The 24,569-nt window shown below is 41.0% G+C and overlaps 1 protein-coding gene across 1 annotated transcript in view; it reads left to right on the top strand.

The window, feature by feature from the left end:
• Positions 1-24,569, top strand: part of FAM227A (family with sequence similarity 227 member A) — a 90,393-nt gene that overhangs the window by 22,044 nt on the left and 43,780 nt on the right. Inside the window, exons 5-7 of the mRNA XM_040359471.1 lie at positions 8,889-8,992; positions 15,496-15,639; positions 16,678-16,776. Of these exons, the coding sequence (XP_040215405.1) occupies positions 8,889-8,992; positions 15,496-15,639; positions 16,678-16,776 (347 nt within the window). The remainder of the gene's footprint in view (positions 1-8,888; positions 8,993-15,495; positions 15,640-16,677; positions 16,777-24,569) is intronic.

The following is a 24,569-nucleotide window of genomic DNA, read 5'->3' on the forward strand; positions in this document are numbered from 1 at the left end:
TGTGTCTGCCATAATGTCACAGTCACGAAAAAAATCACTGATCACCGCCATTACTAGTAAAACATTGTTTTTTTTTGAAAAATGCCATAAAACTATCCCCTATTTTGTAAACGCTATAACTTTTGCGCAAACCAATCAATAAACGCTTATTGTGATTTTTTTTACAAAAAAATATGTAGAAGAATACTTATCGGCCTAAACTGAGGAAACAAAAAAAATGTTATATATTTTTTGGGGATATTTATTTTAGAAAAAAGTAAAAAATATTGATTTTTTTTCAAAATTGTCGCTCTATTTTTGTTTAAAGCGCAAAAAATAAAAATCGCATAGATTTTCAAAAAAGATAGTTTATAAAACTATATCTACACCGTTGTCATTTTGCTTGTGGGCATTGTGAAGCCTACAGGCACTTACTTCCTGGAAGTCTTGGATGGGGAGTGATAATTGGACAGCGCACTGCATCCTGGGAAATGATGACACACATTTCCCAGGAGCATTAGAGGGAGATGATGTTGGAATCCTAGGTGGTTTCAAAGGCAGATTTAGTGGGACTGCATAGCAACAGGCATTTCCAGATGAGTAAAAAAAAAAAAAATTCTCTTTTTTTTTCTTTTTTAGTCGTAAGCTACAGTTTAAAGCAAATAGTTTTTTTGATGGAACCTCCTATTTAAGTATTCCTGCTTTCAGTATGTAAGGTAGGTTGGAAGGTTTGGTGTGCTATTGCTAGAAGCAGTTTATACAGCAAAGATACATTAAAAGGGGCCTTATGTGGGCAAGAATACCTTTCACTCCAAAAGTCCAGGGGTAAATGCAGCCATGTATTTCGTATTTCTGACGTGCCTTGTGCCTTGCCACCTTGTATGGTAAGATCACAGTGGATCTTCTATGAGCCAGTATTGGAAAGTGCTCTCATTTAGACCTGGAGCTCTAACCCAATTTGTAATACAACTGTATATATTTTCATTGTTTATATTGTATTGTTTTTTAAAAAAATGTATTCTATTTTTTAAAACACAAATATAATTTACATTTCATTACCAATAAGCGTACAAAAAGAATCACATTTAAAATGAATTCAACATTTCATAAACATAAATAACAACAATAACAACAACATAAATAACAACAATAACAGCAATATGGTTCAATCCTTCATCCTCCTGATCTTTCATCTCTCTTCTACCTCTGCTCTCTCCCTCTCCCCCCCCCTCGAAAAGGTGGAAGAAAAAAAATGTAAAACCCCCTACACCCAACCACCTATTTAAGTGCAAAGGGCCAGATTCACAGCCGAGATACGACGGAGTATCTCAGATACTCCGTCGTATCTCTCAGAGTATCTATGCGACTGATTCATAGGATCAGTTACACATAGATAGCCCTAAGATCCGACAGGTGTAATTGTTTTACACTGTCGGATCTTAAGATGCAATACTGCGGCCGCTGCTGGGGGGAGTTCGCGTCGTAAACCAGCGTCGGGTATGCAAATTAGGAGTTACGGCGATCCACAACGGTTTTTCGCGTTCGCTATGTCGCTGCTAGTCTAGTTTCCCGTCGCAAAGTTAGTCGTCGTTTTGGGTGCCTTAACTTTACACAGCACACGTATGTGCTGTATAAAGTATGGCCGTCGTTCCCGCGTCGAAATTTAAAAATTCACGTCGTTTGCGTAAGACGTCCGGGAATACGGAATTGCGCTACGCATGTTGCCGTTCAAAAAAATGACGTCAGTTCGCACCAAAGCACGGCGGGAATTTCGAAACGGAGCATGCGCAGTAGGTCTGGCGCGGGAGCGCGCCTAATTTAAATGGCACACGCCCCTTTAAATTACGCAGGCTTACGCCGGAGGCCGCCAGCGTAGGTTTCCATTGCAAGTGCTTTGTGAATCAGGCACTTGCGATGAAAACTTGCGGCGGTGTAACGTATCTACGATACGTTACGCCGCCGCAGTTCTACGTGAATCTGGCCCTAAGTGCCCAATTCCCATTTCTTATCCTTTGGTGACTGTGACCTCCATTTTTGTTATTATGAGGGGACGAGAGTAACACTCTCTTACCCCATTACCTATTTGCCTCTCTTGGAAAATAAAAAGGGGGGGTAGAGGGGGGGAAACCCCACTACCCACCCATACTATATTTAAAGTGCCTCGTGTACATCTTATCCTTTAATTAACTCCTGTGACTTCTCTATATTTCTATTAATTTTAAGGAAGGAAAAAAAAAAGAGGGGGGAGGGGGGTAAACCCCCGTACCCACCCATACTATATTATATTATTTAAAGTGCATTGTGCGTGTTTATCCCATCTCTTATCCTTTAATTAGTTCATGTGACTACTATAAATTTCTATCTTAAACACACCTTCTATGGGGGGGGGGATAGAGCAACTACTCCTATATTAAGCCAGACAGACCAACGTTACCTAGGTACTGCCTTCCCTACTCATATAGCCCGCATAAACCCAAGACTGTCTAAATATCTCCACTGTTTAGTTCCTTATGTTGGTACGTTACCTCCTCCATAATTCTTATCCTTTCTACCTCCCTCAATCATTCCTGTATCGAAGGGGCTTGCTTGTCCCTTCACCTTTTCGGAATCAATGCCTTTGCTGCATTTTGTAGAATTGGGATAATTTCTGTTTTATATTTCTTCCTGGGGATAGCCATAGCATGGAACAGACATTGCCAAGGGTCCAAGCCAATCTCAGTCCCACTGATCTCCCTAATTAACTCTAATATTTGCACCCAGTATGACTGGATCTTAGGGCACTGCCACCAAATGTGGGCATGAGTTCCCACCTCCCCACACTCCCTCCAACATAAAGGTGACGCCTGGGGATTTATCATGTGTAGTTTTGCTGGGACATAATACCACTTAATTAATAATTTGAAGTTCATTTCTTTTATCCGTGTATCAAGAGATGTGGAGTGAACATAATCTAAAACTTTACTTCTCATGGTATCTGGTAGTGGCTGATTCAGTTCTAGTTCCCAACTCTCCGTTTGGCACACGGCTCCTCGCTCTAGATGTGTCATCAACAACTTATAGATAGTAGAAATTCCATGCCTGTCTATCCCCATTTGGTCAACTAATTTTTCCCATGAGTTCAGCCTACAGACCCCCCGAAGAGGTTTTGGGAGGGAGCCTACAAAATGTTGCAGTTGTTTATATCTCCAGACTTCCCAAGGAGTGGACCCATATCTTTCACGCAATTCGATTAATGAACATAGGGCATTCCCCCTCATAACATCCCTTAATCTCCAATAGGACGATGTAGTCCATTTTAGATATAATTTATTATCTTTCCTCGGTGGGAAATAGTTATTTCCTGTTAAGGGCATTAGGGGGCTGTTGTATTGTCCTTGAGTATTTTTAATTAACTTGTCCCACGTTCCTAATGCTTCTAGCGTAATCGGAGCCGCTTCCTCCAAGGGGCCTCTAAACTGCCTTGGGATCCAAATAATCTGACCTATGGCAGAATTACAGATTTTTTCCTCCAACTCTACCCATTTTTTTTGCCGAGGGGCACGGGCCCAGTCCATAACCCTCCGCAAAATTGCTGCTTCATGATATTTTTCAAGGTCCGGGAGGAATACCCCTCCCTTCTCTGTGGATCTAGTTAATGTCCGAAAGGCGATACAGTTGCTTTTATTATTCCACACAAATTTCTGTATTACTGATCTCAATGTTTTAAAGTATGCCCCGGGAATATTTATCAGCAAACTTTGAAATATATACAGAGCTTTTGGAAGGATCATCATTTTGACCACACTTATCCTGCCAAACCATGACAGTCTATGAGCGGGATATCTTTTCAATTAATTTTTAATTTTATTCAGCAAAGGCATGTAGTTATCTTGATATAAATCTACAGTTGATTTTGACAGGAGTACTCCCAAATATTTTAGATCGTTTTGTTTCCATCTGAAGGGATATAATTTTCGAAGATCTATACTCTCACTTGTTGAAACCAAAATATTTAATATTTCTGTTTTTTCCATATTTACCTTTAAATTTGATACATGCCCATATTTTCCCAGTTCTTCCATAATTTTTGGAAAGGTTTGCATAGGTTTTGTTATATACACCATGATGTCATCTGCGAAAGCGGATATTTTATATTCTTGACCCCCAACCTCTATACCTTGGGTTTCCTGATTAGCTCTTATAGATATTAAAAAAGGTTCCAATGAGAGCACAAAGTGCAAAGGGGAGAGTGGGCAGCCCTGACCAGTCCCATTAAAAAGCCTAAAACTATCCGAGAGGGTCCCATTGACTTGAATTTGGGCCGTAGGGATAGAATACAAAGACTCTTCCCTGCCTTAGTATCTTTAATAGCCTGCTCTATTTCTTCTCTAGCGATATCCCTATCTAATCTCCTTGAATCATCTTCTGCTATTTCCGGCAGTTTTATTCGCTTCAGATATCTTCTTATCTTATCTTTTCTATCTTGTATATCCCCAGGATCCTGTAGGTCATTTACTTTATATAATAATTGATAATACTCCGTACATTTTTTATTAATATCCCTAGTAGAATGTTTCATCTCTCCTATTTTATTTTTGATCTTTGCTATATAATTCAAATTCCTTGTAGGTTTAATCTGCCCTGCCAACAATCTCACTGATTTATTGCCGAATCTATACTGCTTTTTGGCCATTTTAATAAAAACTTGTTTAGTATCTAGCATCAACATATCTTTTAAAGCTTCCCGCTTTCCCGTCAGCTCCACCAATACCTCCCTGTCATTTGCTCTTTTATGTCTCTGTTCCAACTCCTGAATTTCCTATAGCACTGATTGTTTTTGGGCTATCCACAAACACGGTCTCTCTTGCCTAGACCTACAGAGTATAGGTTTTTGTTCTACAATGTTTTTGGATTGGAGCTATTCCCCCCACTAATATACGTTTTATGTGTCCCTTGCTGTTACGTTCACAGTCGTTTTCATTATAACACCTTACCTTATTTTGTTCCGTAATGACATGTTGTCTATGTTTAGAAGGTCCTGTTGCTATGACTGTATTTACTTTATCCATGATGTACCATGGTATACCCTTTATTGTTCCAACCAAAATGGTCTGTTACTGTACTCTGTGTTCTTTTTTCTCAATAAAAAATTTGAACAGAGAAAACTTTATGAGCTTCCCACAGGACCGTTGGTGCAATATTCTCTATATTGTTCTCTATAAAGAAGAGAGACAATTCCCCTTCCAAGTCTTCCACTATAGCCTGATCATATAGGAGTGATTCGTCCAGCCTCCAGGATCTTTGCTTATCCGGTATATCTTTTAGCTCTAGGCTAACCACAACCGGAGCATGATCAGAGAGGGTGATCGATTTCACTTCTGCCTTTATTGAACCTTCTAAGAGCTGATGGTCTAGGAACACATAGTCTATCCTTGAATATGAGGAATGTACCTGGGAGTAATATGTAAAGTCCCTCCCCCCTGGGTGCAGGACTCTCCACACCTCCACTAAATGTTGCTGATGTAATTTTTGTTTAACAGTCCTTAAATGTTTTCCCTCCGACCGGAGAGAAATAGGCTGGGTATCCAGACTTGGATCAAAAACAAAATTTAAATCTCCTGCCATAATCACTTTTCCTTCTCTAAAATTTTCCATTTTTTTTAATACATTTTTTAAGAACAGACTAGGATGAACATTAGGACAATATATATTTACTAATGTGTATTCTTTATTAAACAAATAAGAACCTTCCTTCAGGATCTGATTCCATTGCTTTTAAAATAAATGGAGTATTGCTATCGAAGCCCACAGCTACCCCCCTTGATCTCTTGTTGGGGGAATACCCGTGAACCCACAATGGGAAGCCTATAGACTTCAAACCCACCCTAGATGAGTACTTAAAATGAGTCTCTTGCAAAAAAATTATATTTGCTGCCCAACCTTTCAATTCATCCCCACTACAGAGATAGTCCCGGTAGATCGGAGGGGCATGGCCAACCTCCACCGTACCCTCCCCGAGCGAACACCCCTTCTCTTACCCCCCCCCCCCCCCCCAGCCATGTATTTCGTATTTCTGAAGTGCCTTGTGCCTTGCCACCTTGTATGGTAAGATCACAGTGGATCTTCTATGAGCCAGTATTGGAAAGTGCTCTCATTTAGACCTGGAGCTGTAACCTAATTTGTAATACAACTGTATATATTTTCATTGTTTATATTGTAAACCTAATAAAATATTTGTCACCGAACTGTGTAACCAGCAGGTTTCTAAACTGAGAACCATTAAAACATGAAAAGGAGTCTAAAGCTTCACCTGCTAACTCAAAAACCGAAAACACATTTAACCACCTCAATACCGGGTACATTCACCCCCTTCCTGCCCAAGCCATTTTTCAGCTTTCAGCGCTGTCACACTTTGAATGACAATTGCGCAGTCATGCAACACTGTACCCAAAGGAAATTGTAATTTATTTCGGTGGTATTTGATCACCTCTGCAGGTTTTTTTTTTGCGCTATAAACAAAAGAAGAGCAACAATTTAAAAAAAAAAGCAATATTTTTTACTTTTGCTATAATAAATATCCCCCAAAAATATATATAAAACATTTTTTTCCTCAGTTTTGGCTGATACGTATTCTTCTACATATTTTTGGTAAAAAAAAAATTGCAATAAGCTTATATTGATTTGTTTTTGCGCAAAAGTTATAGCGGCTGAAAATAGGGAAAAGATTTATAACATTTTTTTTTTTTTTTTTACTAGTAATGGCATCGATCTGCGATTTTTATAGTGACTGCGATATTGTGGCGGACACATCGGACACTTTTGACACTATTTTGGGATTATTCACATTTATACAGCGAACAGTGCTATAAATATGCACTGATTACTGTGTAAATGTGACTGGCAAGGAAGGGTTTAACATTAAGGGGCGATCAAGGGGTTAAATGTGTACCCTAGTGATTCTAACTGTAGGGGAAGGGAACTGACTGGAAGAGATGACCGATCGGTGTCCCTATGTACAAGGGACACACCATCGGTCTCCTCTCCCTGACAGGACGTGGATCTCACACAGAGATCCACGGTACTGCTCAGTTACTGGGCAATTGTGGGTGCCCGGCGGACATCGCCGTCGCCGGGCACGTGCATCGGGTTCCCAGTGACACAGCGGCTCGGGAAGGTGAGGACGTCATATGACGTCCTCCTAGAATGAGAGGCTTATTGTCCGGCCGTCATTTGATGGCGGGCGGTAGCCTAGTGGTTAATATGCTACATATATTCATCTTTTTCTGACTTCAAATATATATGTTTTCTAAATATTCTGTTAGTCTTGACCATGCCAACCAAATAATGAAAGAAACTACTGGGGAGATTTACTAAAACTGTTGCATACAGAATCTGGTGCATCTGTGCATAGTAACCAATTAGCTTCCAGGTTTTTTGTCAAAGCTTAATTGAACAAGCTGAAGTTAGAAGCTGATTGATCACTATGCACAACTGCACCAGATTCTGTGTGCAACAGTTTTAGTAAATCTCCCCCATGTATTAAAGCGGTTGTATACCCACTGACACTTTTTTTATTACTACACCTGTAAGGCAAAAGGCATAATGAGCTAGTATGCACCGCATACTAGCTCATTATTAAATATTTACCTTCGAACGAAGCGTTGGTATCTCAGCCGGTCCATGCCGAGGGAGATGACATTTTGCCTTAGCGTGTCTTCCGGGTATCGTGGCTCCAGCGCTGTGAGTGGCTGGAGATTTCTTTCCGGCAAGGTCCGGCGTCTGCCGGGCTTTCAGCCGAGAATCCCGATGCGCATGCGCCCCTGAAGTCAGTGGCGCTTTGCAAGGGGGATATCTCCTTAACCGTACAGGTTTAGGAGATATTCTTTTTAACCTACAGGTAAGCCTTATTATAGACTTACCTGTAGGTAAAAGTTATAAAAATGACTATACAACCACTTTAACCACTTAAGCACCCCTTCATGCCGGCGGCACGCTCACGACCCGGTCCTAAGCTCCGTGACTGCGCCCGCGGGACCCGCGGACCCCATCGCCGCCGGTGTCCTGCGATCGTCACCAGAGCTGAAGAACGGGGAGAGGTGTGTGTAAACACAGCTTCCCTGTTCTTCACTGTGGCAGTGTCATTGATCGTCTGTTCCCTGATATAGGGAAAGACGATCAATGATGTCACACGTCTAGCCCCACCCCCTACAGTTAGAAATACATATGAGGTCACACTTAACCCATACAGTGCCCCCTAGTGGTTAACTCCTAAACTGCAATTGTCATTTTCACAGTAAACTGCATTTTTATAGCACTTTTTGCTGTGAAAATGACAATGGTCCCAAAAATGTGTCAAAATTGTCCGATGTGTCCGCCATAATGTCACAGTCACGAAAAAAACGCTGATCGCCGCCATTAGTAGTAAAAAAAAAATGATTAGTAAAAATGCAATAAAACTATCCCCTATTTTGTAAACGCTATAAATTTTGCGCAAACCAAAAATATGTAGAAGTATACGTATCGGCCTAAACTGAGGGAAAAAACGATTTTAATATATTTTTGGGAGATATTTATTATAGCAAAAAGTAAAAAATATTGCATTTTTTTCCAAATTGACGCTCTATTTTTGTTTATAGCGCAAAAAAAAAAAAACGCAGAGGTGATCAAATACCACCAAAAGAAAGCTCTATTTGTGGGAAAAAAGGGACGCCAATTTTGTTTGGGAGCCACGTCGCATTACCGCGCAATTGTCAGTTAAAGCAACACAGTGCCGAATCGCAAAAAGGGGCAAGGTCCTTAACCTGCATAATGGTCCGGGTCTTAAGTGGTTAACTAACTTTTTAGTCCCCTTAAGAATTAGCCCAAAAGACTCTTGGTAGTAAAACTCCAAATTTGTACATTTAAACTGTTTTTCTGTTTTTGGTAACCAGAGCGAGAAAGAAAGGACTTGCAGAGATTCACACAAGAATTCCAGATTTCTATGAGAAATATGAAATCTGCAGTGTATCAACAATCTCATAGAAACCCTAAGAAAGTAAGAATGGTTAAAATTGTAAATATGAAGAAGTTTGTTTTATTCAAAAATCTTTTTTTGTATTTTAACAAAGAATGGCTTGTAAAGCCATCACTAGAATACGCATTTGAATAGGACCGTCAATGAAATATGTACTGAGGTATGAATACTGTCATTGCTGACCTCCCCTTCTTAAAATGCTGCTTACTTTGCTGTCATGCGTATACAACAGGGACGTGCGGTGAGGTCAGTGGTTGGTGAGCTGGATACACACAGGTTACATATTCACAAGTTACGTATTTGATTATCATTATGTAGGCGATTGCAGTTCTACTAGTTATACTCATTCAACAAAAATATTTTTATAAACGTTGTCCCTTTAAGATGATTTTCAGTCACACTTTTTGTTGATGCTGGAAACAATATTACTAGCAAAGATGACAATAAAGATTGTAGAAAAAATTAAACATGCCTCTTTATTTTCTGAAACCAGAAATATAACAGTAATATTCAGTAATAAACAAGTAAACAGTATCTATTTACTCAGCGTAGCATCATTTTTTTTTATATTATACAAAAAAAAAACTTTAGTGTTTTTTTTTTATTTTTTTTAATTCATGAAACTGTTTTTTCCCCCCAAAAAAACATGTTTGAAAAATTACTGCACAAATACCATATGACATAAAGTTGCAATGACCACCATTTTATTCCCTAGGGTGTCTGCTAAAAAAATATATATAATGTTTGGGGGTTCTGAATAATTTTCTAGCAAAAAAAATGTTGATTTTTACATGTAGGAGAGAAGTGTCAGAATTGCCTTGGGTGGCAAGTGGTTATTTACCATAAAAAGGTAATATACAAATAATTAGTATATATTGGCCCGGATTCAGATACGAGTTACGACAGCGTATCTCCGGATACGCCGTCGTATCTATGCGCCTGATTTTTAGAATCAGTTACGCATAGATTTCCCTAAGATCCGACCGGCGTAAGTCTCTTACACCGTCGTATCTTAGGCTGCATATTTACGCTGGCCGCTAGGTGGCGCTTCCGTAGATTTACGCGAGGAATATGCAAATTAGGTAGATATACGCCGATTCAGAAACGTACCTCCGCCCGGCGCATTTTTTTACGTCGTTTACGTAAGGCTTTTTCCGGCGTAAAGTTACCCCTGCTATATGAGGCGTATCCTATGTTAAGTATGAACGTCGGGGCAGCGTCTAATTTTCCGTCGATTACGTAGTTTGCGTAAGTCGTTCGCGAATAAGGCTGTACGTAAGTTACGTTCACGTCGAAAGCATTGCCTATTTGTGGCGTAATTTGGGGCATGCGCACTGGGATACGTTCACGGACGGCGCATGCGCCGTTAGTCAAAAATGTAATTTACGTGGGGTCAGCCTTCATTACCATACAACACGCCCACAGCATGGAGAATTTGAATTCCGCGGGCTTACGCCGGACCACATAGGCTACGCCACCTAAACTTAGGGCGCAAGTTCTTTCTGAATACGGAACTTGCGCCCTAAGTTACGGAGGCGTAATGTAACTGAGATACGTTACGCCCGCTGATAGATACGAAAATGTATCTGAATCCGGGCCATTGTTTTTAAGGTAATTTACTACATTTCCAAAAACTGTAAAAAATTGACAAATTTATAAATACAAAAACAATGCGCTGTGGAATGCAAAAATACCCAATAGTAGTGCTGCTACTTAAATAACATAAACATAACAAGACATGAAAAACATAAATATATCACAGTGTATATATAATATAATCCACAGTAGCACTCTTAAATGTGTCCAAAAATATATATATACATATATATATATATATATATATATATATATATATATATATATATATATATATATATATATATATATATATATATAAATTAATAATGAGAAAGTCTTGTGAATCCACACCAAAAAGACATCCTCCATCACAGTGATGAATGGGAGATCAGCTCTCGTTAAGAAACAAACTCACCAGATGATGTTGCCATTCACTCTCGTATTTGGCGAACAAACTTAAAGATTATATTGAACAGCTGCTGTAAACTGCCACACTCCGTTCACATGCCCGGATTGGACTTCACAGAAAATAAAGGGAGAAATGGAGCTTCCAATAGTGTAAAATTATTTGACATATTGATCTACCGTGTTTCCCCGAAAATAAGACATACCCATAAAATAAGCCGTAGCAGGATTTCTAAGCATTTGCGCAATATAAGCCATACCCCGAAAATAAGACATAGTGATTCTGTGCGTGCTGCAAGCTGAGGCATAGAGGGAGAAATAGAAAGTGAAAGCAAAAGTCTCCTCAGTGAAGTGAGGAGCAGGACGCTCTGCTTTAGGTATTGTGTATCCTCAGGGGAAGAAGTAAAGCTGTGGCTCCCATTTTACTCAGCAGTGTGGGGTTCTCTCCCCCAGCAACAGTCTGTGGGTCTCTCTCACCCCCCACAACCACCAGTAAAGCTGCTGCTTAATAAAAATAAGAAATCCCCTGAAAATAAGACATAGTGTGTCTTCTTGAGGAAAAATAAATATAAGACGTGTCTTATTTTCGGGGAAACACGGTATTTAAAATATATATTGTCCATACATCTGTCATGAACATGCAATAATGTCTGGCAGCTTACCTTCTCCTCATGTGTCCATTAGAGGCCTGACCCTCTTCTGGCTGCCTTTTTATCATCTCTCCTTCCTGTATGGCCCCACCCCAGGCCATCCCAGGAAGTCTATATTAACTGTTGCACTGCAGGTCTGCTTTGCTGTTCAACCTTGTTGTTAGCTTAAGTTCCTATCTGCAGTGTGCTACGTTTACCTTCCTGTGTACCATTTTTGGCTCGTCCCTGACTTCTCCTGTTTGCCTGTGACCCTGACCCTTTGCCTGTCCCTCGGTTACCCTTGTCTGCCTGTTGCCCTGACCTCGGCTTACCCATCACTATCGCTTGTCCTGGTTGCTACTTCCCCTCTCTCCCTGCGGAGCATGACCTAGGGGATCCCAGGGGTCGCGACCTGGATCCAGCTGCAGCGAAGGCCATCCTCACCACTAGAGGCTCTGGTGAACACAAAGCTGGGTCTTAGACTCACGCTTCCTCTCTGATTGCAGCAGTCGGCTATAGGGTTCACTACCCTGTGGTGCATCCCTGACCCCAACGGGGTGCACTTGTCACCTGGCCACAGGTGACCTGACAATATCAAATACAGTTAAAACCAGCCTTTTTGTAGCATAGTACAAGTCATGCCAAGCTGCTCTGTGTTGCGATCTTACCACTGCTTCATTCGCCAGACATCAGAACACCATCCCAGCTTCAACATACAGTCGTCGTGTAGCCAGCTTCGACGCGTTTCATTTATTTATTTATTTTTCTTTTTTGGACACATTTGAGAGCTCTACTGTGGATTATATTATATATACCCTGTTACATCTTTATCTTTTTCATGCAAGGTAGATGGAGTAATCTCCCCTGCTGGGATATAGTCTCACTGCTGTCTGAATGCACTGCAGTTGGCTACAGCTGCTAATCAACAAAAGTTTCCCAGAGCGTCCATTTGAATGATCAATTTCTGTTGAACAGGGAGGGCCACACACAGATTGAAATTCAACCTGTCCCTGCTGGATCGGCAGAATTTCAATCTATCTATGCCCAGCTTTACGTTGATCCTTACTTGTGCAGTCTTTTTGCTCCCACTGCCATTTCTTCAGCTCGTTCATTTGAAACAAGCTGCAGTATAGGAGGATTTCTGCTCCACCCTCTGGATTCTAACTGACAGCTAATATCATCATTCAGCCTAGGTTCACACTGCTGCGAATTCAAAATCGCGGTAAAATGCGCGATTTTACCGCGATTTCGCAATTTAATGTAAATCGCGGCCCAAAATCGCAAAAAGTAGTACAGGAACTACTTTTTGAAATCACAGATGCTGCGTCGCACTGATTAGGACAGTGCCATTGCCGACAATTGCCGCCGATTTGAGATGCAATTTGACATGTCAAATCGCATCTCAAATCGTCCCAAATCGTACCCAGTGTGAACCAGGGCTGAGTGTTAGCACAGAACTAAAAAAAGATGGGCAATAAAGTTTATCATAGGAAAATAAATACGAACAACTGGAAAAAGATTTGCAATACATTTTATTGAAAACTGATGGGGCAGAAAAGACCAGCAAATAGTCTCTTAAAATTAGCATGCATACGTAGTGCAAGTGTTTATGGGTCATGTAGTCCCATGACCCATGGGACTACATGACAAGCTTCCTGACAGTTTGGGTACTGGTGAAAAAGGAAGACATTGTAAGGGGATGTCTGTGGAAAGTAAAAAGTTTGGAATCAGTGTAAAATGTCTTTGGCCTAATTTGGCCATACCAGATCAATGATATCTGAAGCATCCCTGTCCCTTTTGCACAGTCAGTTGTGGGGCAGGGAATCCCCCACTCACAACTCTTTGGACCAGGAATAACAGCTGGCTTCTGAGTGGACACCAAAACCTGGTTCTGAACAAAAGCTCATCCCTACTGATTAGCAGCAATAAGATAAAAATAAACAGTTGTTGGTTTGGTAGTTAATCCATGTGGGTAATATTTGTACTGGTTAAAACTAAAGGTGAGTGGCCAGCTCAACAAAGAATGATGAAAAAAGTGTATCAAACACAACCTAATGTAAATAATTAAGCTTGTTAAAGTGCTAAAATTGCCTCTTCTGCCTCGTACACAAGGTCAGACTTTTGACCATGCAAAAGTCTGCCATGCCCCCGTCGGAGGTCCGATGGACAAAAAGAGAACAGGTTCTCTATCTAAGGTCCATCGGACTTCTGACAAAAAAAGTCAGATGGAGGCTACACACAGCCGGACTTTCCAAGAAAAAAAAAAGCCGGTCTGACTTTTTTTCTTGGAAAGTCCGGCCGTGTGTACAAGGCATAAATTCCACTTGCTGGCAGCATACTATACACATACAGGTTCACTTTACGGAAAAACTCCTGAAAGATACATATATGCCAATAAATACAATGCATAAGATGGATAAATAGAACTATTTGTACAGAATAAAATAAAATATCACTTTTGTTTATGATGGACAAATGTCAAAAAGTGAAAAAGCATTGTATAGGATATGGTATAGGATATGGTAATCATATCAAGCATTGCAGAAAAAAAGTGATTGTTTTTTTATAATAAACCTATACCAAAAGACATTCGATTAACCCCCCCTGGCGGTATTCCCGAGTGTGGCTCGGGATCGACTCGCAGCAGCCACAGGCAGGTTTTACTTACCTTGTCCCTGGATCCTGCGACGCTGCCACGCTGTGTAAGCAGTGTCCCTGTGCCGCCAAATTCAAAAAAGTAAATAAACACATTACATACAGTATACTGTAATCTTACAGATTACAGTACTGTATGTAAAAAATACACACCCCCTTTGTCCCTAGTGGTCTGCCCAGTGCCCTGCATGTACTTTTATAAAATAAAAACTGTTCTTTCTGCCTGCAAACTGTAGATTGTCCATAGCAACCAAAAGGTGTCCCTTTATGTCAAAAGTGATTTTAGATCAGCTAGAAAACAGTGATAATAAATTTGAATCACTTGCAGAATTGAGCAATAGTGATTTGTGGGGAAATTCGTCATAAAAAAAAAAAAAAAAAATGATGACAGCGACAATTCTGCAACTGAGCAAATTTCATAGATTTTGAGTTGATTACATTATTGAATAATTGTTATTATAATTATATTATTATTTGCTATAATTATTTATAATTATTTATTATATTAGAATTTATGATTTTGTTTTTCAAACTTTTTCATACCCGAGATGTCTGCTAGACTCTTGTTCGGACAGATTTAAGTGAGTTATTCCTAAGGCCCCGTACACACAAGAGGATCGATCCGCTGAAATTGATCCGCGGATCGGTTTCAGTGGATAGATCCGCTGGTGTGTACGATCCAGTGGATATTTATCCGCGGATATATTTCGGGCCGACCGATTTCCAGCGGATAAAAATTTCTTAGCATGCTAAGAAATCTATCCGCTGGAATCGGCTCCAGCGGATCGATCCGGTGGTCTGTACAGACTCACCGGATCAATCCGTCCGAACCCATCCCTCGCATGCGTCGTAATGATTCGACGCATGCGTGGATATCCTTATATGACATCGTCGCGCACGTCGCCGCATCATCATCGCGGCGACAGCGCGACATGTCACCGCGGACGGAATTCCGCGGGGATTTTGATCTCCTGGTTAGTACAACCAGGAGATCAAAATCCGCCAGAGGATTTATCCGCGGATACGGTCCGGAGGACCGTTTCCGCGGATAAATCCTCTCGTGAGTACCTGGCATAAGAATTACAGGCCTACAATGTAAAACGCCAAATTTCCTTGCAAAATAATGGTACTGCTTTCAGCACCTAAAATCTGAAATAATCATACCACCAGGGAGGTTAAGCAAGATCAGCTAACACTAGCACAAAAATGTACTTCAAAATGTACTGTATGCTTATAGTGTTCCGTTTAATCTCTCAGAAGGCAAGCCCAAAGCCAAAACTGGTTGAGTTGTGCCAGTTTCCAGGATATTTAAATAAAGGCCCTCCACCGCTTCCCTATGAAACAGCCTTGAGCACCATTATTGGCAACGTTGTGTCTAGCCACAAGAACAGAGGTGGTATGGTAAGTTGAAAAGATAAAACTCAGCAAGAGTTACTTTTAATAACAAATACTTTATTGCTATTATTTAACATTTGTTTGGCCAGCCATACATAACATGAAGAAGTTCTTCATAAAGGAGTTGCTGTTGATTTACTAAAGGTAACCACAAATGTGATATCTGAAATCTGTTAGCAACAGATTCAATCCAGTCCAGTCTTGGGTAGGAAACATCAATCAGACAGGTGTCATAAAAATGAATTGATATGGAAATTTGTATAAACAGTGCACACTATGCAAAAGTGTTACTGTGCAGATAATAGAGAAAATTATTATACAGTAAATGTATAAACAATTTAGTGCCAATGCATAAAATACAAAACCTGTTCATTTAAAACAGTCTATAAAAGAGCAATGTGCAAATGTGCTAATAAAGTACGGTACATAGAGTGCAAAACTCATCCTTTGAAATACAGTATAATAACAATAAAATATCAGTCCATACATCATCCAAAAAGTGCTTGTAAGCTGCATTCATTCCTGGACACCATCACACTACTGGTACCTCTTACCGGTTGACTATGACCCCCTTTGCCAGAGTGCTCATAAAAGGTCTTATGTCAGGTATTTCCATAATATGGTATGAGACACCTCCAGGAGAAATCCAACCAGACAGAACCATCTGTTCTCTAGAGAGCCCTGCTCTACCAAGGCGAAAGGTGAAATGATATGCAGGAAAAATATACAGAAAGAGAAGCGCTCCTAATAGTGCAAAAAACTGTCAAAAATCTTTAATAAAAGAAGAACACACACGTAAAATTTCCATTAATAGCAGCGCTGCGTATACAAATTTCACAATCCAAGATGGCGGTTGGCTGACCAGCATGCGTGCATCCTTCCATCCTAGGAAGCATACACGCATGTTGGCCGGCTGCGTGCATGGCCTTTAACTGGCTAAACAAAATACCTTTCTAGCATGCAAATAGTCCAGATGTAGTGTCTACTTATTATAGCTTCTGCCATGCCATATCTATCCATCTATAAACATTATATTTTCTTTAGATTTTGCCTCCAAGGAGGCTCTGGAGGATTCTCAACATCCCTGTGGTCCAGGATATTGTGCTGGACTGCTTCTGGTGGATCTTTCTTCACATGTATAAAGTAAGGTTTGGGTGGTGGGTATATTTTTGTGAAAAAATAAATAAAATTACAGCTCAACTGTACTGAAGTAAAAAAATGATAAAGTCATGTACTTATTATATATGTTATACAGACAAAAGCAGTTCAAATGCTTAGATAGAGTCCATGGTAGAATATCGGAAGACTTTAAACTCTAGTGTGAAACCTATCAAGGCTTTTTTTGCAGCTGTAAGGTGCTTAACTAGTAAAGTTTATTTTATGGACTCTATCTATCCGTTTGTATCAATGTACAACTGGGCAACGCGCGGTTACGTTTAGCACTCTTTTCCATTGAAGCTTGCTTCATAACTTGCTTCTGAGCATGCGCGGGTTTAAAAATGTTGTTTTAAACGTCGTTTTAGCTACACAGTGATTTTTTATGACACAAAAAACGACGTTTTGAAAAACGACATGAAAAATTGAAGCATGCTCAAATTTTTTTTTTGTCCTTTTTCAGAAGACATAAAACAACGTTTTCCCCATACACGGTCATTTTAAATGACGTTTTTAAAAACGACATTTTTTTTCATCACAAAAAACGACCGTCTGTACGTGGCATTAGTCCGTGGGGTTCAATATTCAGTTGGCCCACCCTTTGCAGCTATAACAGCTTCAACTATTCTGGGAAGGCTGTCCACAAGGTTTAGGAGTGTATCTATGGAAATGCTTGACCATTCTTCCAGAAGCGCATTTGTGAGGTCAGGCAATCTATGCATTAAGGTGAAAAAACATTTGGTGTTGCCGTTACCTGACCTGTCGAAAGTTCCGCGCGGTCCCGAGATCCTCTTTGCCGCTCAGTCTGGCCGATGATTGGCTAGAGCAGATGGATTGAGAGCAGCACAGCAATCGGCTGGCGCTGCTGTCAATCACATCCAGTGACGCGGCGCGCCGAGGGGCGAGGTCGAGTGATACAGTGAGCGGCTATGGCCGCTCGCTGTATCACGGGAGCGCGCTTGTAATTATTAACCACCATGCGAGCTCTCGCATGACTGTGGTGAGTAATTGCGGGGAGGACCAGAGACAGCCGCCGAAGGACCCCAGAAGACGTGGATCGGGGCCACTCTGTGCAAAACGAACTGCACAGTGGAGGTAAGTATTACATGTCTGTTATTTTAAAGGAAAAAAAAATTCCTTTACAAACGCTTTAAGCGTTCCCTTCCCTGGAACTAAGGTGCCAAGCTCAGTCCCTGAAAAACAACCCCACACCAAAATCCCCCCTCTGCCAAATGATTTGGAACAGTGCACAAAGCAAGGCATCCCAATACAATACTGGTAATATAGTGTATTTCCAGGTGGATCAAAACAAAAGGTGTGCAAAATCTTAAAGTTCATATTCTTCAAAAAGTAGCCACAGCCTGAGAAGAAAAGCCTGACCCCTGCCAGCAATAGTGTTGAGCAGAATATGCCATATTCGATTTCGCGATATATCTCGAATATATATTCGAATATTCGAGATATATTCGCTAAATTCGAATATTCGTGATATTTTATCGAAATTAATTGATTGCGATTTTTCGCTATTGCGAATGCGAAAATAATTGCGATTTTTTTATAACTGCGGTAGGAGCGCTCTGATTGGCTCAGAATATTCGTGATATTTTATCGAAATATCGCAACATGCGAATGCGATATTTATTGCGCAATTTCGAGATATGCTGGAGGAGCGCTCTGATTGGCTCAGAATATTCGTGATATTTTATCGAAATATCGCAACATGCGAATGCGATATTTATTGCGCAATTTCGAGATATGCTGGAGGAGCGCTCTGATTGGCTCAGAATATTCCTGATATTTTATCGAAATATCGCAACATGCGAATGCGATTTTTATTGCGCAATTTCGAGATATGCTGGAGGAGCGCTCTGATTGGCTCAGAATATTCCTGATATTTTATCGAAATATCGCAACATGCGAATGCTATATTTATTGCGCAATTTCGAGATATGCTGGAGGAGCGCTCTGATTGGCTCACTCTGAAATCGAATATTCGAGATATTTTAACGCAATTTCACAAAATGCGAATGCGAAATTGATTGCAGATATTTCGAAAACTGCTGTAGCAGCACTCTGAAATCGAATATTTATGATATTTTAACCAAAAAACATATTGCGATTGCGATTTTTCGATCGCGCATGCGCAATTGCGCGAACAGCACGCGACCATTTCCTGGAGCCTTGCCAGTTTCCAACTTATGATCGCAGCGCAATCACACAGCAACATGGTTGGAAGCAATTTCACTAAGTCTGAGGAAAAGATGCTGATTTGTGTAAGTATTTTGACCACTGTTATTTCATCATCTTCAACTGCATTTTAGTCTAATTTAAAAGTTAGTATATATGATCAGATATTAGTATTTCACAAAAAATGTGTCTCCTGCTTTTACAAAACTACAAGTCCCAGCATGCCTGGACAGCTGCAGACACCCTGGTTGGCAAATGTGTATTTAGGCACTTTTCCTTGTTATTTAGCATAATGAATTTAACATTTTTTTGGACATAGGACGTATGCGAACGTCCTGACTTCAGTGTCCTCAAGGCCCAAGGACGTTCGAATACATATTGCCCTTTAGATGTTGCAGAACTACAACTTCCAGCATGCCTGGGAATGCTGGCACTTCTAGTATTGTAAGTTCTGCAGGCCCCCATTTTTCAGGCCTTTATGCACGGGTCTCTAAACTGTGGCACCCTAGATGCAGCAAAAGTAAAATTCTTAGCATGCACTGACAGACCGTGGCTGATGGGAGTAGTAGTTTTGCAACAGCTGGAGGTGGACTGGTCTTGAAACCCAGAGTTAGGTAACAAACCCGTAGTGTTTTGCAACCATTCTGCCTCCAGCTGGTTTTTTTCTGTTGAAAAGCCTGTGGCGTGCAAAACACAACCCAAAAACTCCACCCGGTGGAACGAAAAATTTGCACACACCTAAAGAGTGACATCACAAAAAACTGCGACGGTTGCATACGTCAGTGGTCCTCCGAAAAGGTCCCGTCTCTGACCCCCCGGGGCGTTAGGCTCCTGACAGGGAAAAGAGTTACTGTGGTCCATACAGCCGAAGCCATATGGACCCATCTCGGTCCAAGCAGCGCAATCAACACGCGAACAACACGCGACCATTTCCTGGACCCTTGCCAGTTTCCAACTTTATGATCGCAACGCAATCGCAGAGCAAGATGGTTGGAAGTAATTTCACTGTATCTGAGGAAAAGTTGCTGATTTGTGTAAGTATTTTGACCACTGTTATTTCATTATCTTCAACTGCATTTTAGTCTAGTTTAAAAGTTAGTATATATGATCAGATATTAGTATTTCACAAAAAATGTGTCTCCTGCTTTTACAAAACTACAAGTCCCAGCATGCCTGGACAGCTGCAGACACCCTGGTTGGCAAATGTGTATTTAGGCACTTTTCCTTGTTATTTAGCATAATGAATTTAACATTTTTTTGGACATAGGACGTATGCGAACGTCCTGACTTCAGTGTCCTCAAGGCCCAAGGACGTTCGAATACATATTGCCCTTTAGATGTTGCAGAACTACAACTTCCAGCATGCCTGGGAATGCTGGCACTTCTAGTATTGTAAGTTCTGCAGGCCCCCATTTTTCAGGCCTTTATGCACGGGTCTCTAAACTGTGGCACCCTAGATGCAGCAAAAGTAAAATTCTTAACATGCACTGACAGACCGTGGCTGATGGGAGTAGTAGTTTTGCAACAGCTGGAGGTGGACTGGTCTTGAAACCCAGAGTTAGGTAACAAACCCGTAGTGTTTTGCAACCATTCTGCCTCCAGCTGGTTTTTTTCTGTTGAAAAGCCTGTAGCGTGCAAAACACAACCCAAAAACTCCACCCGGATGCAGTGAAAAATGTGCACACACCTAAAGAGTGACATCACAAAAAACTGCGACGGGTACATACGTCAGTGGTCCTCCGAAAAGGTCCCGTCTCTGACCCCCCGGGGCGTTAGGCTCCTGACAGGGAAAAGAGTTAGCAACGCATATCTCCCCTATACGTGTATCCTGTGTTGTTAATAATATATTCATAATTATGCAAATGATAATGGCTGCTATATTTATGCAAAAAAGGTGGCGACCGAAATGGCAGGATATAAAATCTGTCATGTTACCCCTGTCATTGATTAATAAGGCGAGAATGCTTCCAATTGTTGAATAGCATACATTTACGTCATATATCCATAAGGCTGTCAACAGAAGTATTACAATATACTTTGTTCTTCATCTTGCAGAAGTTCCTGGAAACAGGATACGACCTGCTCCGCAGGCAGGCAGAGAAAAGGGCTGTGGTCAGCGCCCTAATCGCTGACTTTGGCGGCCAACACGACCACAAGGCGATTGTGAAGAAGTGGTCTGACCTGAAGAGGCGCCAAATGGATCAGGTCAGACGTCTTCGGGCTAGATATCATCCAGGTAAGTTATTGTTGACAGTTATGTTTTTTTTTTCAAAAGTGTATTTTGTGTGTGAACTCGAAAGAGAGAGGAGCCGGCCTGCAGGAGTTGGGAGGCCTCCCCCAGAGGCAATCTGCCACCTTTCTCCATGCCCCGGTTGGCAATGGCGGGTGTGAGGGGGTCCTCCCAACCCAACCTCGCATAGCACACCCACCGGGGGCGGGGCTGAGACCACCAAACTCAATTCACATGTAGCCGAGAGCGGGATCCGAACCCCTAGCTGCAGAGGTGAATCACTTGTCAGCGCAGTGGCAATCGCGTGGAGCCACCACAGCTCCTTTGGTGACAGTTATGTAAGGTCATATGTAATTCATGTAAGGTCAGATGTTGTTAACCAAGATGCCATGTTGTGCTAACATATATCACCACCAGCCAAGGTATTCATAGTACTGTTGAAAAAAGACATGGGACAGCAGACAGGAACACAGAAGTTATGTGGGAACATACTTTTCCCATTGCTTTGCATGGGACTTTAAAGAAAAACCCCGACCATGGCAAATGGGGGTGGGTAAGGTTTAAACCACCTACCCTATGTTTGTGGCTGACATATAAGTAACCTGTGTGCCAAGTTTCATATAAATATCTTTAGCCGTTTGTACGTGATGCTGGAACATACATACATACATACATACATACATTTATGCACACACACGTTGAGTTTTATATATATAGATTACCACTAAATTCCTGTGTTAGGAGTGGGGTTGTTATAGTAATCCCATGTGCTCCATCAGGCCCTTTTTTTAACATGAGATCGTCTGAACAAAACAAAGGAGACAAAAACAGCTCATTTTAACATGGTGGCATCCCAGCTCACGCTCAGTCCCCTGTAGTGCCCACAAGACCCTTTAATATAACATTGTCCCATTGGTTAACTGTCTATATAAATCAATTTGTATTCATATACAATACAGCAGAGTACACAGAATTTGCATACGTCATTAGAAAACATTTTTATAATATATGAACATTGTGTTATTATAGGTGCTCCAATACCAGCTGTGCGCGCCAAGCGCAGAAGGCGCCAGGCCGATGAGGAGGAGGATGCGGCAGAGGAGGATGCGGCAGAGGAGGAGATGGATGAGGAGGAGCAGCCAGGGCCCTCCCACTCCCCAACCCCAGCTCCTGTTGAGGAGCAAGCTGAGGAGCTTCCCCCCCCCCACCACCCCAACTTCTCAAGCAGAAGAGCAGGAGGAAGACAGCGGTCCTGTGAGCCTCGTTCAGGAAGGTAAATATGTGCACAATGATTAATAACATTTCAACAATAAAATGTAGATATAAAAATGGACAACATATAAAGCGCACCTGTCAGATTGTAGAACCATAATATGGTATTGATGCTAGAAGTATACATGTAGTGCATAATTATTAGGCAAGTTGTATTTTTGAGGATTCATTTTATTATTGAACAACAACCATGTTCTCAATGAACCCCAAAAACTCATTAATATCAAAGCTGATTTTTTTTGGAAGTAGTTTTTAGTTTGTTTTTAGTGTTAGTTATTTTCGGGGGATATCTGTGTGTGCAGGTGACTACTATTACTGTGCAGAATTATTAGGCAACTTAACCAAAAAATAAATAGATACCCATTTCAATGATTTATTTTTAACAGTGAAACCAATATAACATCTCAACATTCACAAATACACATTTCTGACATTTAAAAACAAAACAAAAACAAATCAGTGACCAATATAGCCACCTTTCTTTGCAAGGACACTCAAAAGCCTGACATCCATGGATTCTGTCAGTGTTTTGATCTGTTCACCATCAACATTGCGTGCAGCAGCAACCACAGCCTCCCAGACACTGTTCAGAGAGGTGTACTGTTTTCCCTCCTTGTAAATCCCACATTTGATGATGGACCACAGGTTCTCAATGGGGTTCAGATCAGGTGAACAAGGAGGCCATGTCATTACTTTTTTTTATTTAATACCCTTTCTTGCCAGCCACGCTGTGGAGTACTTTGACACGTGTGATGGAGCATTGTCCTGCATGAAAATCATGTTTTTCTTGAAGGATGGTGACTTCTTCCTGTACCACTGCTTGAAGAAGGTCTCTTCCATAATCTGGCAGTAGGACTGGGAGTTGAGCTTGACTCCATCCTCAATCCGAAAAGGCCCCACAAGCTCATCTTTGATGATACCAGCCCAAACCAGTACTCCACCACCACCTTGCTGGCGTCTGAGTCGGACTGGAGCTCCCTGCCCTTTACCAATCCAGCCACGGGCTCTTCCATCTGGCCCATCAAGACTCACTCTCATTTCAGCAGTCCATAAAACCTTAGAAAAATCTTTCTTGAGATATTTATTGGCACAGTCTTGACGTTGCAGCTTGTGTGTCTTGTTCAGTGGTCGTCGTCTTTTAGCCTTTCTTACCTTGGCCATGTCTCTGGGTATTGCACACCTTGTGCTTTTGGGCACCCCAGTGATGTTGCAGCTCTGAAATATGGCCAATCTGGTGGCAAGTGGCATCTTGGCAGCTGCACGCTTAACTTTTCTCAGTTCATGGGCAGTTATTTTGCACCTTTGTTTTTCCACACGCTTCTTTTGTTTGATGATCACGCTTCAGAAGCTTTGCAATTTTAAGAGTGCTGCATCCCTCTGCTAGATATCTCTCTATTTTGGACTTTTCAGAGTCTGTCAAGTCCTTCTTTTGGCCCATTTTGCCAAAGAAAAGGAAATTGACTAATAATTATGCACACCTGATATAGAGTGTTGATGTCATTAGACCACACACCTTCTCATTACAGAGATGTACATTACCTAATATGCCTAATCTGTAGTAGGCTTTCGAGCCTATACAGCTTGGAGTAAGACAACATGCATAAAGAGGATGATGTGGTCCAAATACTCATTTGCCTAATAATTCTGCACTCCCGGGATGTGTTAGACACATAACAAGTGTATACACATGATAATGATTGATTAATAAGCAAAAAAAAATATTTTATTTATTTGGTAACGTTCTTTGAAATCCAAATGTTTTTTTATTATATCCTAACAGCATCAAGAGATCTGAGAAGGCAGAACAGACTCATCCAAAAGACCCACCAGAGGATCCTGCAAAACCAGCGGAAGATGAGCTACCTAACCCAACAAAATGCTCTGCTAGAGCAGCAGCTATCGGATCATATTGCGGAACTGGACCGCATTCAGAAACGCATTGATAGTTATATTTGAATTTATTTTTGTATTAAAAAATCTTATTTTTTGGAAATGTTTCATTTCTTTTTGAGATAGAGTTGTAGGTTTTTCAACACATCTAACTTCACATCAAACAAATCAACATCAACACATTTAACTTCATAATAAGCAA

This window comes from Rana temporaria, chromosome 7, assembly GCF_905171775.1.
Source record: "Rana temporaria chromosome 7, aRanTem1.1, whole genome shotgun sequence".
Lineage (NCBI taxonomy): Eukaryota > Metazoa > Chordata > Amphibia > Anura > Ranidae > Rana > Rana temporaria.